This window comes from Bos indicus x Bos taurus, chromosome 27 (genome assembly GCF_003369695.1).
Source record: "Bos indicus x Bos taurus breed Angus x Brahman F1 hybrid chromosome 27, Bos_hybrid_MaternalHap_v2.0, whole genome shotgun sequence".
NCBI lineage: Eukaryota > Metazoa > Chordata > Mammalia > Artiodactyla > Bovidae > Bos > Bos indicus x Bos taurus.
In genome coordinates, this window is record NC_040102.1 from 39,592,325 (window position 1) to 39,606,675 (window position 14,351).

Here is a 14,351-nt window from a genome sequence, read left to right on the forward strand (position 1 = left end):
GCTAGAGAGCTAATTAAGAACAACTATGTTTAAATTATTTCCACCTTTCAGAGTTCTCCACCTCTTTAGATTCTGAAGTCCGTTGAAAGCTGTGACCCGAGACATTTTTGTTTCCCCTCGAGGGGAAACACACAGTTGGAAGTTCACAAACACACCGTTTCGCCACGCAGCAATACGGTTTTCACCTTCTCAAAAAGCTCTCTTGTCCCAGCTATTTGGTGGCACGTCGTGCCCTCAAGTACTCATGTTGGATGATAGTTAGCTCCCTTTTGGCCTGTCTTTCGAGTCAGGTTATAAACGACTTGAAACCAAGGCCCGGGTTTTATCTTGAGCCCGTGGCACAGCCTGGCATGGATTTCTCCCCAAGAGCAGGACCCGAAGTCAAGCCATCTTCGTCGGCCAGGCTGAGGTGCAAGCCATGTGTGGGTGATTTTCTTAGAAAGCTTTAAGGTCAGTGACACGGTTCCTCAGTCGTGTGCTGGGACATTGAAAGGTTAAACGTGCTCCCTCTTAAAGACAGGAGGCGGCTCGGCTGTGGACCGAAGAGGCTCAGAAGTGACAGAGACATGCTCTCATTGTTTGGAGGAGAGGGAAGGTCACCGACGAGGCGAACCCTCACGCCGCCGGGTCTCCTTTCCCTGGAACGTTCTCGGCGCGCCCCTTTATCATCTAAGTTCCTTCAGAGCGGGTTTTTTCCTCCAGACGGACCGGGTCCCTTTTCGGGGGGCGGGGGGGGAGAGAGAGGAGATGGAGGAGGGGCAGGTCTGAGCAGAGGCTCCTCTCACCGCGGCGCTCCCCCGGGGCCTCGGGGCCCCTCCTCGCACCAGCGCTCTGCAACGTCCTGCCGGCGGTCACAAGCGCTCTTTAAAAAATACTTTCCCTCCGGGACGCCCCCGGCTTCTTCCGGCCCCCACCCGCGGTCCCGGGCCGAGGAGCACCCAGCTTCGCCCGCCGGTCTAGAGCAAACAGCTAGCTTGGCGGATTCAAAGCCGAGCCGAGGCCAAGTCGACCCTTATCCTTCGCCGCCCTCAGGTGACCCCTGACAGCAGCCCCTGCGCAGCCTTCAAACGGAAAAACCCCTCAGAGACACCACACCACACACACACACACACACACACATACACACACACACACACACACAACAAAAACCCCAAGTCTTCCCTTCGGTTGCTACCCGCAATGACGTTTCCCCCCCTCGGGTCCCGCCCCTCCGGGGGGGCTTGGAATTTTGGGATAGGCCGAGAGGCTTGGCGACAGGGCCCCGATTGGGCGCCGCGGCGTGAGTGACAGCGGGGCAGGCCGCTCGCCCGCCCTCTCCCCGCCGGCCTTCCCCAGCCCTCCCTGGGTGCGAGTGTGAGTGCGGTGTTATGCCGGACAGGAGGGAGGCGACCGCGGCCGCGGCGGCTCCACTTATTGTCCGTCTCGGCGAGGGGCTGTAAGGAAGTCGGGCTGCTACGCGGCCGACACACGCAGCTTCGGCTTCAGCGGCGACCTCGCTCCAGCTCCCCGAGGGGCGGCCTCCGCGGAGCCCGAGGAGAGACAGGGCGCCGCCGCCGCGTCCGGACGCCCGACTGCCGGCCGCGCTCGCCGCCCGCACTCGGGGCCTCGGCCCAGCGGGGAGGAGGCCGCGCCGCCGCCCACCGCCGGCCTCGGCGCTTCCTGCTCCGGCGCCGCCGCCTCAGGGCCGCGCTAGGCCCGGGCGCCGCGGCCGCGCGCCTCGAGTTTGAGGGCGGCGGGCGGCGCGGCCTCCTCAGCGGGCTCGGCCGGGCGTCCGCCCCGGGCTTGGCGATGGGGCGCGGGGGGCGGCGCCGCTAGGAGCGCGGCGGGCGCGCGGTCGGTGCGGAGCGGAGCGGGGGGCCGGGCGGCCGGCGGGCGGCGGAGCGGCGGCCTCGGGCCCGGAGCGGAGGAGGCGCGCCATGGCCAAGGCGGGCGGCGGCGGCGGCGGCGCGGGAGCTGGCGGCCACGGGGCGCTGACCTGGGTGGTGAGTGGGGCGGCGGGGCGGGCGGGGGTGCGGGTCGCGGCATTGTTCCCCGCCCGCGGCGCCGGGGGCGGCGGGGAGGAGGGTGCCCTCCGGGCCGGAGGAGGGCGGGAGGACAGGAAAACCCGGCCCCCCGGACGCACGCCCCGTCGGGGCGGCTGCCAGCCGAACCCTCCCCCCCGCCCCTTTCTTTCTTCTCTGCCTCGGCGGAGGTTCGAGCGCGCAACGCGCACCTGAAACTTGGGGCGACGAGCCGTCCGTCAGCAGCGCCCGGAGCCCCGTCTCTGCTCCTCCCCGGTGCTGGAGGCCTGGGGGCGAGGGGCGGCAGTGGTGCGTGTGTGTCCGTGTCCTGAGATGTGTCCTGAGAGCCTCCGGAGAGGCTCCCGGCCGCGAGTGTGTGCGCGCGCGCGCGTGTCTGTATTGTAAATGCTGAACCGTGTCTGACGCCCTCCTCTTGGAGGAGAAGGGGTTTGGCCGGGGCACTCGGCTCGGGCCAGTACCTTTCGGTCCCGAGAGGCTCGCCGGGTGGAAAGCGCGTTCGGGATGCCGTCCGCCGCAGTGAATGTTACACTGTAGGGCGTCCATGTGTCACAGCGGGATTATGAAAAGCAGCGCTTACCTGTGTCAGCATCGCAGGCCAGACGGGGTGGGGGCTGCGCGGGGAGTGTTGGAGAGGTGACCCGAGTGGTTCGACCTGGAGTTGAAGGCTTGCGGCGGCGCTCAGTTCCTGCTGGCCAAGTAGTAGAGGAGGGAAGACCTTAGAGGGATCCGATTCCCACGGCGGATCGATAATTCACCCGCATTTCACTTGCTCAGCACCGAGTTCAGACCAGGGTCACTTCCTATACACACACAGCCCAGCTCAGCCAACTGGCTGTGTATCCAGGAGAAAAATAAAAAGCGTTACGTTTTCCCGGGGACTTTTTCGATGGACCTTCCCTTTTCCAAAACACCTAAGGAAATTTTTGTATTGGCGTTTTTTTTTTTTTTTTTTAGAAAGTTCTCCGTTGTTTTTTTTGTTTGTTTGTTTGAGGGTTAGGTGTGGTGAATAGCAGTTTTGCTATATTGACAAGCATTCCTTGTAAAAAGGATGTTACAGGTAACAGGAAACTATATGTTTGCATGCCAACGTGGAGACTGTCATTGCTGGATCTCACCGAATTTTGCATGTTTTACTTCAGTAATGTATAGTATGCATGAGTAGACTAGAGCCAGGAAAGACGAGGTGTTGATAATCAAGTAAGTTAGCCATCCCTGTGAACATGGAAGTTGGGGGCCTTTTACCCTTGTCGCTAAAATCAAACAACTTCTGAAAATAACAAGACTTCTGTGTTGGCCAGATGGTTCTCATTCACTGTTTGGAACTGTTGAGGCCCGATCAGTGTTTCCTCTGAGAACTGCTGATTCTCTGTAATGGTAAATATTTTGTTCCAAGATTGAATTGGTTAGCTTTAACAGTTAAAAGCAGTATTTTGTTTACTGTTAGTTAATTTTGTAGATTATTAAATGACCACTTTTTCTTTCACGCTCAATGGAAAATTTTCATTCGTATAAAAAGTTTGATGAAACTTAGAGGATATCATTCAAAATCAGAAAAATTCATTTGAAACTAAAATTGACTTACTGATTAAATATTTTCTCATTATAAAAACTATTAAGGGAAATAGAGGAAAATTAAAAATCACTCTTTTATTTGTAAATTATATCCTCCTGTTGAATTAGAACTTTATTAAAAAGGTAATCACTCAATAAGTTCACTTTAAGACTTGATGCTTGCTTTAAATTTAAGTTGGGTTATGTGGGCATCTTTATGTCCATAATACACATCACTGACCATAGGCCATAGTTAAATTTTATCAGGGGCAATATAGGGAAGTGGTTGTGAGCATGGACTTTGTCAGATTGAACATGGAGATTTGGATCCCGTCTCTAACAGTCACTGGGACTTTGCAGAAAGGGGTCTAATGTTTCTAAACCTATTTCTTCATCTGTGAAATAAGGTTGCATTGATAATTAAATGAGACAATATATGTAGCACATTGCTGAGCTTAATAAATGTTTGCCTTTGTCAGTGAAGCTCAAGAAGCACACATTAAGAGATGTAAAGTTGCTTTCACACAATATCTTTGAGCCAGAGTGAAAGCATTTTATTCCTTTGCGAGAGTTCAGGGATTTGTTGCAGAGGTCATCTATTTCTGAAGACAGTTAATTGTGCTTGCTTTATTGAAACATGTTATGTTGCTACCTCTTTGTGGGTAATGGGAAGAAATAAAAATGGCGTTAGTCCGTGATACTGTTGTTCTTTTTAGGGAGCTGGGGGTGTGGTAATGCCGAGTGCTGGGATGTGTGCTACCAGGTGGTGTTAACATGGTCACTTCGCCGAAGTTTACGTTCAGTATCTGAAACCACAAAGCACAGTGGTTTAACACTGTTAACTTCTTTTAACAGTGCATTGCGTTTATGTTTGATTTGCAGTATCTTAACAAGATTTTTTTTTAATAAGTGACAAATATAAGTACTATAGTAGAACTATTTTGAGTAAAAATTGACAACAGCTGTGAAGGCTTCTCCGAAGCAAACAGAATTTCTTGAATTAATTTTTAGTTTGTAAAGTTTGATTTGTAGACTAATAATCTATTTCATTCAGTCTTTTATCATGTTTAAATTGTTGCAAAAAATAAATGTATGGAAATATTAGAATACAGTTAATCTCTATATGAATATTCATCTTTTCCAAGTACTACTCTAATTTGGTAGGTTAAAAAAGAACATTATAATGGAAAATATTAGGCCTATACAATTATGATGGCCAGAATGATGCAGAGACTCTATCATCAAGCTTCAGTGGTCATCAGCTCAAGGTCACTCACCTTTCCCTTTCTTATTATTTGCAGCAAAGCAAATCCACTTTATTTGTAAATATTTCAGTATTTCTAAAACGCAAGTTTCTTAAGTATAAAATTACTGTTAACCATGGAGTTTTTTAAAAGTAAAAGTGAATGAAATAGAAAACTTTTTTGACCATGAATATTTCTAGTTTCTAGGAAACAGGACTGTGTATATAAATATTTAAATATTTGTATTAAAAACTTTGCTTTAGTGGCTTATTTTTGCGTCTAAACTCCTCAACCAGACCTTCAAGTCAGTTTTTTATAAACTGTGTTCCAGTTCACATTTATTCCATATTGTCCTCATAGTTAGATTTCCCTCTTCACTTGTCCCCTGGGCATCACGCTTGTTTTTGTCATTTTGTGTTCTTGTCTTCCAACAGGACTGCCTCTTGCTCTTCTTTTTACCAGGCTAAATAACACTTTAAGGCTAGCTCAAAGTCTCACCAAAGTTTTGTTACCCTTATGGATCATAAAACATAAATGTTCTTTTTAATGTAACTTTCACCGTGTGATACCTTTGTTTTAACAATTAGATTATAAGCTCTTAAAGTCAGAGACTATGTATCCTTTATAGAGTTTTAGCAAAAATCTGGATACTTAGTCCAAACTGAGTTATTGTTAACCAATTAGATAGTTGACATACTAACTTCTGAAGTCTTCTGCCCTTAGGAAAAGTGATGAGGTTGCAATGTTCTTTAGATACATTCTCAAGTAACTAATTGCAGTATTTAGAAACAGTTTTTATAGACTGTTTTAACTTTTCTGAATACAAGTGTGTTTACCAGTAGTTTCAGATACATTAAATACTGGTAGCAACAGTTGCATTTTACTAAGTATGTTAAAAAAAAAAGACAAAAACCCTATTCTGTATTTTAAAAAATCTTAATGTAAATAGGACCCAGTTTTAAAGAAGAGGGGAGATCAGTAAAATTATAGCCATTTCCAGAGATGGAAACAGGAGTTTACAGATTAGGTAACAAAATGTGCATTACATGGCTAAGGCAAAAGTGGGATTTAAACCAGCCCTATGGGCTTCAGCTCAGTTGGTAAAGAATCTGCCTGCAATGCAGGAGGCCCTGGTTCAATTCCTGGGTCGGGAATATCTGCTGGAGAAGAGATAGGCTACCCACTCCAGGATTCTTGGGCCTCCCTGGTGGCTCAGCTGATAAAGAATCCGCCCACCATGCAGGAGACCTGGGTTTGATCCCTGGGTTGGGAAGATCCCCTGGAGAAGGGAAAGGCTACCCACTCCAGTATTCTGGCCTGGAGAATTCCATGGACGGAGAAGGCAATGGCACCCCACTCCAGTACTCTTGCCTGGAAAATCCCATGGATGGAGGAGCCTGGTAGGCTGCAGTCCATGGAGTTGCGAAGAGTCAGACATGACTGAGTGACTTCACTTTCACTTTTCACTTTCATGCATTGAAGAAGGAAATGGCAACCCACTCCAGTGTTCTTGCCTGGAGAATCCCAGGGACGGGGGAGCCTGGTGGGCTGCTGTTTCTGGGGTCACACAGAGTCGGACACAACTGAAGCGACTTAGCAGCAGCATACAATCCATGGGGTTGCAAAGAGTCGGACATGACAGCGACTTTCACTTCACTTTCACTTTCACTATGTTCTTAACCATCCTTTACACATTACCCTGCTTAAAAAGTTACAACCAAAGCAATTTGTCTTTGATATGGTGATATCACAAGGTAAAAAGAGAAAAGCCTCCTGAGGAATACGTGTATACTTCTTTCTAATAACCTTTCTTTTACTTTCACATGAAAGACTAGGGAGTATACTTCCTCTTCAAGGTATATGTATTTTGAATAACATTGTAAGATGATGCCTTTTAAGAATATGGGCTACAAAATCATACCACCTGGTTTCATAACTCAGCTTTTTCCATACTAACTTTGTTAGCTTAAATTCTTCAAACCTCAGTTTCCTTGCTATAAAAAGGAAATCATTATTAGTAGTGTCTACTTCCTGGAACTTCTTTGAGGCTTGAGAGTATTCATTTAATTCCTGCAATACTTTGCACACAGTAAACTCTTAGATGAGTGAGTGCCCATGTGTGCGCGTGCACACACATACCCAACACACTTGTATTCCCCTTCTTTATATTAAAAAAAAATCCAGTGATTAGTATTTTCATTTTTGAGTCAGAAAATTTTTGTATTGCAAAATGATCACCACAATGAGTCTAGTTAATATCACCATACATAGTTACATATTGTTTTCCTTGTGATGAAATTTTTAAAACCTACTCTTAACACAGTATTATTAACTGTACAACATGGCACTGATAACTATAGTTGCCTTTCTGTACATTACATCCCAGGACTTCGTTATTTTATAACTGGAAGTTTGTACTTTTTGACCACCTTCACCTATTCCACCCCCCCCCCCCCACCAACTCTGGCAACCACTAATTTGTTCTCTGTATCTATGAATAAACAGATACACATTGGTTTTTTGTTTTGCTTTAGATTCCAAATATAAGTAAGATTGTACAGTATTTTTGTCTTTCTCTCTCTGACTTATTTCACTAAATGCGAATCCACTTTAAATCTACCCATGTTGTTCCAAATGGCAAGATTTCATTCTTTTTTATGACTGAATAATATTCTATTGTATATAAACACCACATTTTCTTTATCCATTCTTTGACTGATGGACATTTATGTTGCTTCCTTGTTTTAGCTTCTGTAAACGATGCTGTAGTGAACCTGGGGGTGCGTATATCTTTTCAGAGTAGTGTTTTCAGTTTCCTCGTGAAATCCCTGGGAGTGGAGTTGCTGGATCATATGGTAATTCTATTTTAAATTTTCTCAGGGACTTTCATACTATTTTAGATAGTGACTACACCAGTGTACAGAATGTACACCAATGTACACAAGGGTTCCTTTTCTCCACATTCTGCCAGCACTTGTTATTTCAATAATAAGCATTCTAACAGGTGTGAAGTGGTATCTCACTGTGCTTTTGATTTGCGTTTCCCTGAGATTAGTGACGCTGAGCACCTTTCATATACCTGTTGGCCATGTGTCGTCTTTGGAAAAATGTCTATTTATGTCTGCTGCCCAGTTTTTAATGAATCTAGTTTTTGCTCTTGAGTTGTATGAATTCTTTATCTATTTTGAATAATGACTTTCTATCAGGTATATGGTTTACAGATATTTTCTCCCATTCGGTAGTTTCCCTTTTAAGTTCGATGGTTTTCCTTTGCTGTGCAGAGCTTTTTAGTTTGTTGTAGTCTTACACGTTTATTTTTGCTTTGGGGGTCAAGTAAAAAAAACCATCGCCAAGACTGATGTCACAGCGTGTACTTCTGGTTTTCTTCTAGGACTTTTATGGTTTCAGGTCTTACATTGAAGTCTTTAATCATCTTGTGTTTTTTTTGTATGGTGTAAGATAGGGGTCCAGTTTCATAGTTTTGCATGTGGCTGTCCTTTTTTTCTCAACACCACTTATTTGCAATTTTATTTTTGGCTGCGCTGGGTCCTCGTTGCTGGGAGCAGGGCCACCTCTCGTTGCTGTGTGGCTTCTCCTTGTGGTGGCCTGTCTTGTGGAGCATGGGCTCTGGGGCGCCTTGGGCTTCAGCAGTTGTGGCTCCCGGGCTCCAGCGCGCAGGCTCAGTAGTTGTGGCTCCCGGGCTTACTTGTTCTGTGGCATGTGGGATCTTCCCAGATCAGGGATCAAACCCTTGTCTCCTGCACTGGCAGGCAGATTCGTTACCACTGAGCCACCAGGGAAGTCCCTCAACACCACTTATTGAAGAGACTGTCCTTTTCCCAGTGTATGTTCTTGCCAACTTTGTCATAAAGTAATTGCCCATATAGGCATGGGTTTATTTCTGGGGTCTGTTCTGTTCCACTGATTTGTCTTTTTTTTTTTTTTTAATGCTATTACCACATTGTTTTTATTACTATATTACTTTGTAAATAGTAATACAGTTAGTTTTTGTTTCTTTTTTTGCCTGCGCCATGGGGTATGTGGGAGTGCAGAGTCATAACCACTGGGCTGCCAGGGAGAAGTGAAAGTTAGTCACTCAGTTCAGTTCAGTTCAGTTCAGTCGCTCAGTCGTGTCCAACTCTTTGCGACCCCATGAATCGCAGCACGCCAGGCCTCCCTGTCCATCACCAACTCCCGGAGTTCACTCAGACTCACGTCCATCAAGTTAGTGATGCCATCCAGCCATCTCCTTCTCTGTCGTCCCCTTCTCTTCCTGCCCCCAATCCCTCCCAGCATCAGAGTCTTTTCCAATGAGTCAACTCTTCGCATGAGGGGGCCAAAGTACTGGAATTTCAGCTTTAGCATCATTCCTTCCAAAGAAATCCCAGGGCTGATCTCCTTCAGAATGGACTGGTTGGATCTCCTTGCAGTCCAAGGGACTCTCAAGAGTCTTCTCCAACACCACAGTTCAAAAGCATCAATTCTTTGGCGCTCAGCCTTCTTCACAGTCCAACTCTCACATCCATACATGACCACAGGAAAAACCATAGCCTTGACTAGACGGACCTTTGTTGGCAAAGTAATGTCTCTGCTTTTGAATATGCTATCTAGGTTGGTCATAACTTTTCTTCCAAGGAGTAAACGTCTTTTAATTTCATGGCTGCAATCACCATCTGCAGTGATTTTGGAGCCCAGAAAAATAAAGTCTGACACTGTTTCCACTGTTTCCCCATCTATTTCCCATGAAGTGATGGGACCGGATGCCATGATCTTCGTTTTCTGAATGTTGAGCTTTAAGCCAACTTTTTCACTCTCCTCTTTCACTTTCATCAAGAGGCTTTTTAGTTCCTTTCACTTTCTGCCATAAGGGTGGTGTCATCTGCATATCTGAGGTTATTGATGTTTCTCCCAGCAATCTTGATTCCAGCTTGTGTTTCTTCCAGTCCAGCGTTTCTCATGATGTATTCTGCATGTAAGTTAAATAAGCAGGGTGACCATATACAGCCTTGACGTACTCCTTTTCCTATTTGGAACCAGTCTGTTGTTCCATGTCCAATTCTAACTGTTGCTTCCTGACCTGCATACAGATTTCTCAAGAGGCAGGTCAGGTGGTCTGGTATTCCCATCTCTTAAAGAATTTTCCACAGTTTATTGTGATCCACACAGTCAAAGGCTTTGGCATAGTCATTAAAGCAGAAATAGATGTTTTTCTGGAACTCTCTTGCTTTTTCCATGATCCAGTGGATGTTGGCAATTTGATCTCTGGTTCCTCTGCCTTTTCTAAAACCAGCTTGAACATCAGGAAGTTCACGGTTCACATATTGCTGAAGCCTGGCTTGGAGAATTTTGAGCATTACTAGCGTGTGAGATGAGTGCAATTGTGAGGTAGTTTAAGCATTCTTTGGCATTGCCTTTCTTCGGAATCAGAATGAAAGCTGACCTTTTCCAGTCCTGTGGCCACTGCTGTTTTCCAAATTTGCTGGCATATTGAGTGCAGCACTTTCACAGCATCATCTTTCAGGATTTGAAATAGGTCAACTGGAATTCCATCAGCTCCACTAGCTTTGTTCGTAGTGATGCTTTCTAAGGCCCACTTGACTTCACATTCCAGGATGTCTGGCTCTAGGTCAGTGATCACACCATCATGATTATCTGGGACGTGAAGATCTTTTTTGTACAGTTCTTCTGTGTATTCTTGCCACCTCTTCTTGATATCTTCTGCTTCTGTTATATCCATATCATTTCTGTCCTTTATCAAGCCCATCATTGCATGAAATGTTCCCTTGGTATCTCTAATTTTCTTGAAGAGATCTCTAGTCTTTCCCATTCTGTTGTTTTCCTGTATTTCTTTGCATTGATTGCTGAGGAAGGCTTTCTTATCTCTTCTTGCTATTCTTTGGAACTCTGCATTCAGATGCTTATATCTTTCCTTTTCCCCTTTGCTTTTCGCTTGTCTTCTTTTCACAGCTATTTGTAAGGCCTCCCCAGACAGCCATTTTGCTTTTTTGCATTTCTTTTCCATGGGGATGGTCTTGATCCCTGTACAATGTAACAAACCTCATTCCATAGTTGATCAGGCATTCTATCTATCAGATCTAGGCCCTTAAATCTATTTCTCACTTCCACTGTATAATCATAAGGGATTTGATTTAGGTCATACCTGAGTGGTCTAGTGGTTTTCCCCACTTTCTTCAATTTAAGTCTGAATTTGGTAATAAGGAGTTCATGATCTGAGCCACAGTCAGGTCCTGGTCTTGTTTTGGTTGACTGTGTAGAGCTTCTCCATCTTTGGCTACAAAGAATATAATCAATCTGATTTCGGTGTTGACCATCTGGTGATGTCCATGTGTAGAGTCTTCTCTTGTGTTGTTGGGAGGGGGTGTTTGCTATGACCAGTGCATTTTCTTGGCAAAACTCTATTAGTCTTTGCCCTGCTTCATCCGTATTCCAAGGCCAAATTTACCTGTTACTCCAGGTGTTTCTTGACTTCCTACTTTTGCATTCAGTCAAGTCCAACTCTTTGCGGCCCCACGGACTGTAGCCCCCCCACCCCGGCTCCTCTGTCCATGGGATTCTCCAGGCAAGAACACTGGAGTGGGTTGCCATTTCCTTCTCCAGGGGATCTTACTGACCCAGGAATCAAACCTGGGTCTCCTACACTGCAGGCAGATTCTTTATCAACGGAGCCACTGGGGAAGCCCCAGGAAGTCCCTATAATAAAGTTTCCAATTTGGGAGTGTGATGCTCCAGCTTTCTCCTTTTTCAAGATTCCTTGGGCGGTTCAGTTATTTGGTTCCATATACATTTTAAGATTGTCTATTCTATTTCTGTGAAAAGTGTTGGAATGTTAATACGAGTTACATTGAATCTGCAAGATTGCCTTGGGAAATTGGACATTTTAGCAATATTAATTCTTCTATTCCATGAACATAGAATTTCTTTCCATTTATTTTTGTCTTTAATTTCTTTAATCAGTGTCTTATAGTTTTCAATATTGAGGTCTTTTACCTCCTTGTTTAAATTTATTCCTAGGTAGGGACTTACCTGGCCATCTAGTGGTTACGACTCCACACTCCCACTGCACGGGGTGTGGGTTCAATCCCTGGTTGGGAAACTAAGATCCTGCATGCTGCACAAAGTATATATGATATATATATATACACACACACTATATTATTATATGTTGTATATTGTATATATTATTATATATTATATATAATATATATATTCCTGGTATTTTAATTTTTGTTGTTGCCATTATAAGTGGGATTGTTTTCTCAATTTCTGACAGTTCACTGTTTACAGAAACACAGTGGATTTTTGATTTTGTATCCAGCAGCTCTCCTAGATTTGTTCATTAGTTCTAATAATTTTATGGTGGAGTCTTTAGGGTTCTCTACATAATATCATTTCCTCTTCAATTAGTGACAGTTTTACTTCTTTCTGACTTGGATTCTTTTTAGAGAAAGTATTTTTTATTTTCACTGTGGACATTTAAGCATTTCTTATGATATTGAAGTATCCCTCATCTTCTGACTTCTCTCCTGTCCCTTGGTTTGGGAGGGCATTTCTGGAGACACATTGTGATTTTTGTTTGTATTAGTGGTGGGTAGATAGCATGGCCCTCTCCGTGGTTATAGGGTGATAAAATGGGTATCACAGCCTGGCAGCCTTGAGGGAGAGGACAGGAGGCAGTGTTGTGAAGCTGTGATGTGGACGCTGAGGGCGTCTGCAGAGGACACAAGAGGCTTGTTGCTACGCTTTTGCTGGTCCGTCTCCTGCTGGCTTGGTGATGGTGAGATTTCTCTGCCTCATGTGAAGGAGTGGCTCAGTTCCTTTTTCGCACCAACTGGCAAACCATCTCCTTTCCCCTCTTTGGCAGCAGTTCTTTCTCCCACAGAAAAACACACTGTGAGTGATTGCCCCAAGTTGCTGTGTATCAGGTGACCACTCTGTAAATGGAAGAATCTTTCTTTTTACAGAATGACCTTGGTACATACTTTCTGAAATTAGGAGTTTATTTTATTGAAAATTTTTCTTTTCTAGTACTTGAGAAATAGTCTTGATAAAGGTTGTATCTTTGATAATTATTAAATCTATATTCTTTTATTAAAAGTCAGCAGTATTACAAAATGCTATAAAATAGATTAATATTTTAAAATAGATTTTTATATATTGACATTTTCATTATAATTTAAAAATTCTCAATGCATTAGTGCATTTCTAACATGGCAGCCAGCTTTTGAACTTTAGAAAAAGTCAGTTATGGCATCCTCATATGTATAAATCACAAATGATTAATCACAAATCAAAATTGTAGATATATGGAGAATGTTTTAACATGGGTTTACTTTGCATTTTCATTGTCTTTAGCTGTATGTGGGAGTGAAAATATTGCCCTCAGTGCTTAGATTCCATTATTTACTGCTATAGTTTGATTTGTCCACACAAAGACAATAAAATTAATTACAGATAAACTTAACTCCTAAGATTTCAATTTTATCAAACCCTAATGAAAGTTTATTCAGAATGCTCTTGGTAGTTGATTATTTTCGAGGGCAACTGTTAATTTTTATTCAGTGTGAAATAGTGCAGTTACTATAGTACAAGATATTATAAAACAAATAATACTTTACATAGTACAAATACTGTGGAGCATACAGGATAAGAAAAGGTTGAATCATTTTTTAATCAGAAGACCCCTTGTTTTCAGTGTTGAAAATAAGCCTAATTGTCTTAGCCTATAGGTATTGAAAGGGCTTCCCAGGTTGCACAGTGATAAAGAACCTGCCTGCCAATGCAGGAAATGTAAGAAACACAGGTTTGATCCCTGGGTCTGGAAGATCCCCTGGAGTAGGAAATGGCAACCCACTCCAGTATTCTTGCCTGGAGAATTCCATGGATAGAGGAGCCCGGTGGGCTACAGTCCATGGGGTTGCAGAGAGTCGGACATGACCGAAGCGACTCTGCATGCATAGGTATCGAATATGTATCATTCTCCTTTTCATGTGTGGGATTGAGAGTAATTTTTATAAACATGTAGATGTGAGCTTGCTGGACTATTTTTGTTGAAGCTAATTTCTTGATCTTTTTTCTGAATATTATCAGCAACAGTGTTTAAACTGAATTTCTACTCAGAGTGACTTTCTTTTTAAGAGCTTGAGATAGTAGTAATAATTACTGTGGGGAAAGTGATCAATGAACTTTTTTCATTTAATTTCTCTGTTCTCAGGCTAAGGATATTGTATTTACATCTGTTTGTTCAAGGGATCAGGTCATCCCATTGAAGGGTATAGAGTTGTCCTCTCTTCCCTTCCCCTCAGATTTTGATTTTTAGTGGCTTGGACAATATTCAAGGGGCAACTTTCTAATAATAAACAGGAGCTGCTAGAGACCATTAATCCAGGCTTCTCTCAGAAAAGCTGATAGACGGCTCAGGGAGAGCCTCCTGGGTTTACTGCCTGGAGTCAGTGAGCAGTGCAGGCTGCTGTTTGTGGAGGGTAGGAAGGTACAGATAGGTCCGACCACAGAGTGG

General features: G+C 44.2%; 1 protein-coding gene across 4 annotated transcripts in view; it reads left to right on the plus strand.

Annotated features, from left to right (window-relative positions):
• Window positions 1–1,898: 1,898 nt before the first annotated feature.
• The window catches only part of TOP2B (DNA topoisomerase II beta), a 62,623-nt gene continuing 50,170 nt past the window's right edge, over window positions 1,899–14,351 (plus strand). For 2 of the 4 annotated variants that reach the window (XM_027529798.1, XM_027529800.1), the window contains exon 1: window positions 1,902–1,982. In XM_027529798.1, coding sequence (XP_027385599.1) covers window positions 1,917–1,982 — 66 coding nt within the window. In that variant the 5' untranslated portion in view covers window positions 1,902–1,916. Of the gene's footprint in view, window positions 1,983–7,653; window positions 7,672–14,351 lie in introns of those variants that run through there. The other 2 variants (XM_027529799.1, XM_027529801.1) reach the window with 2 other exon arrangements.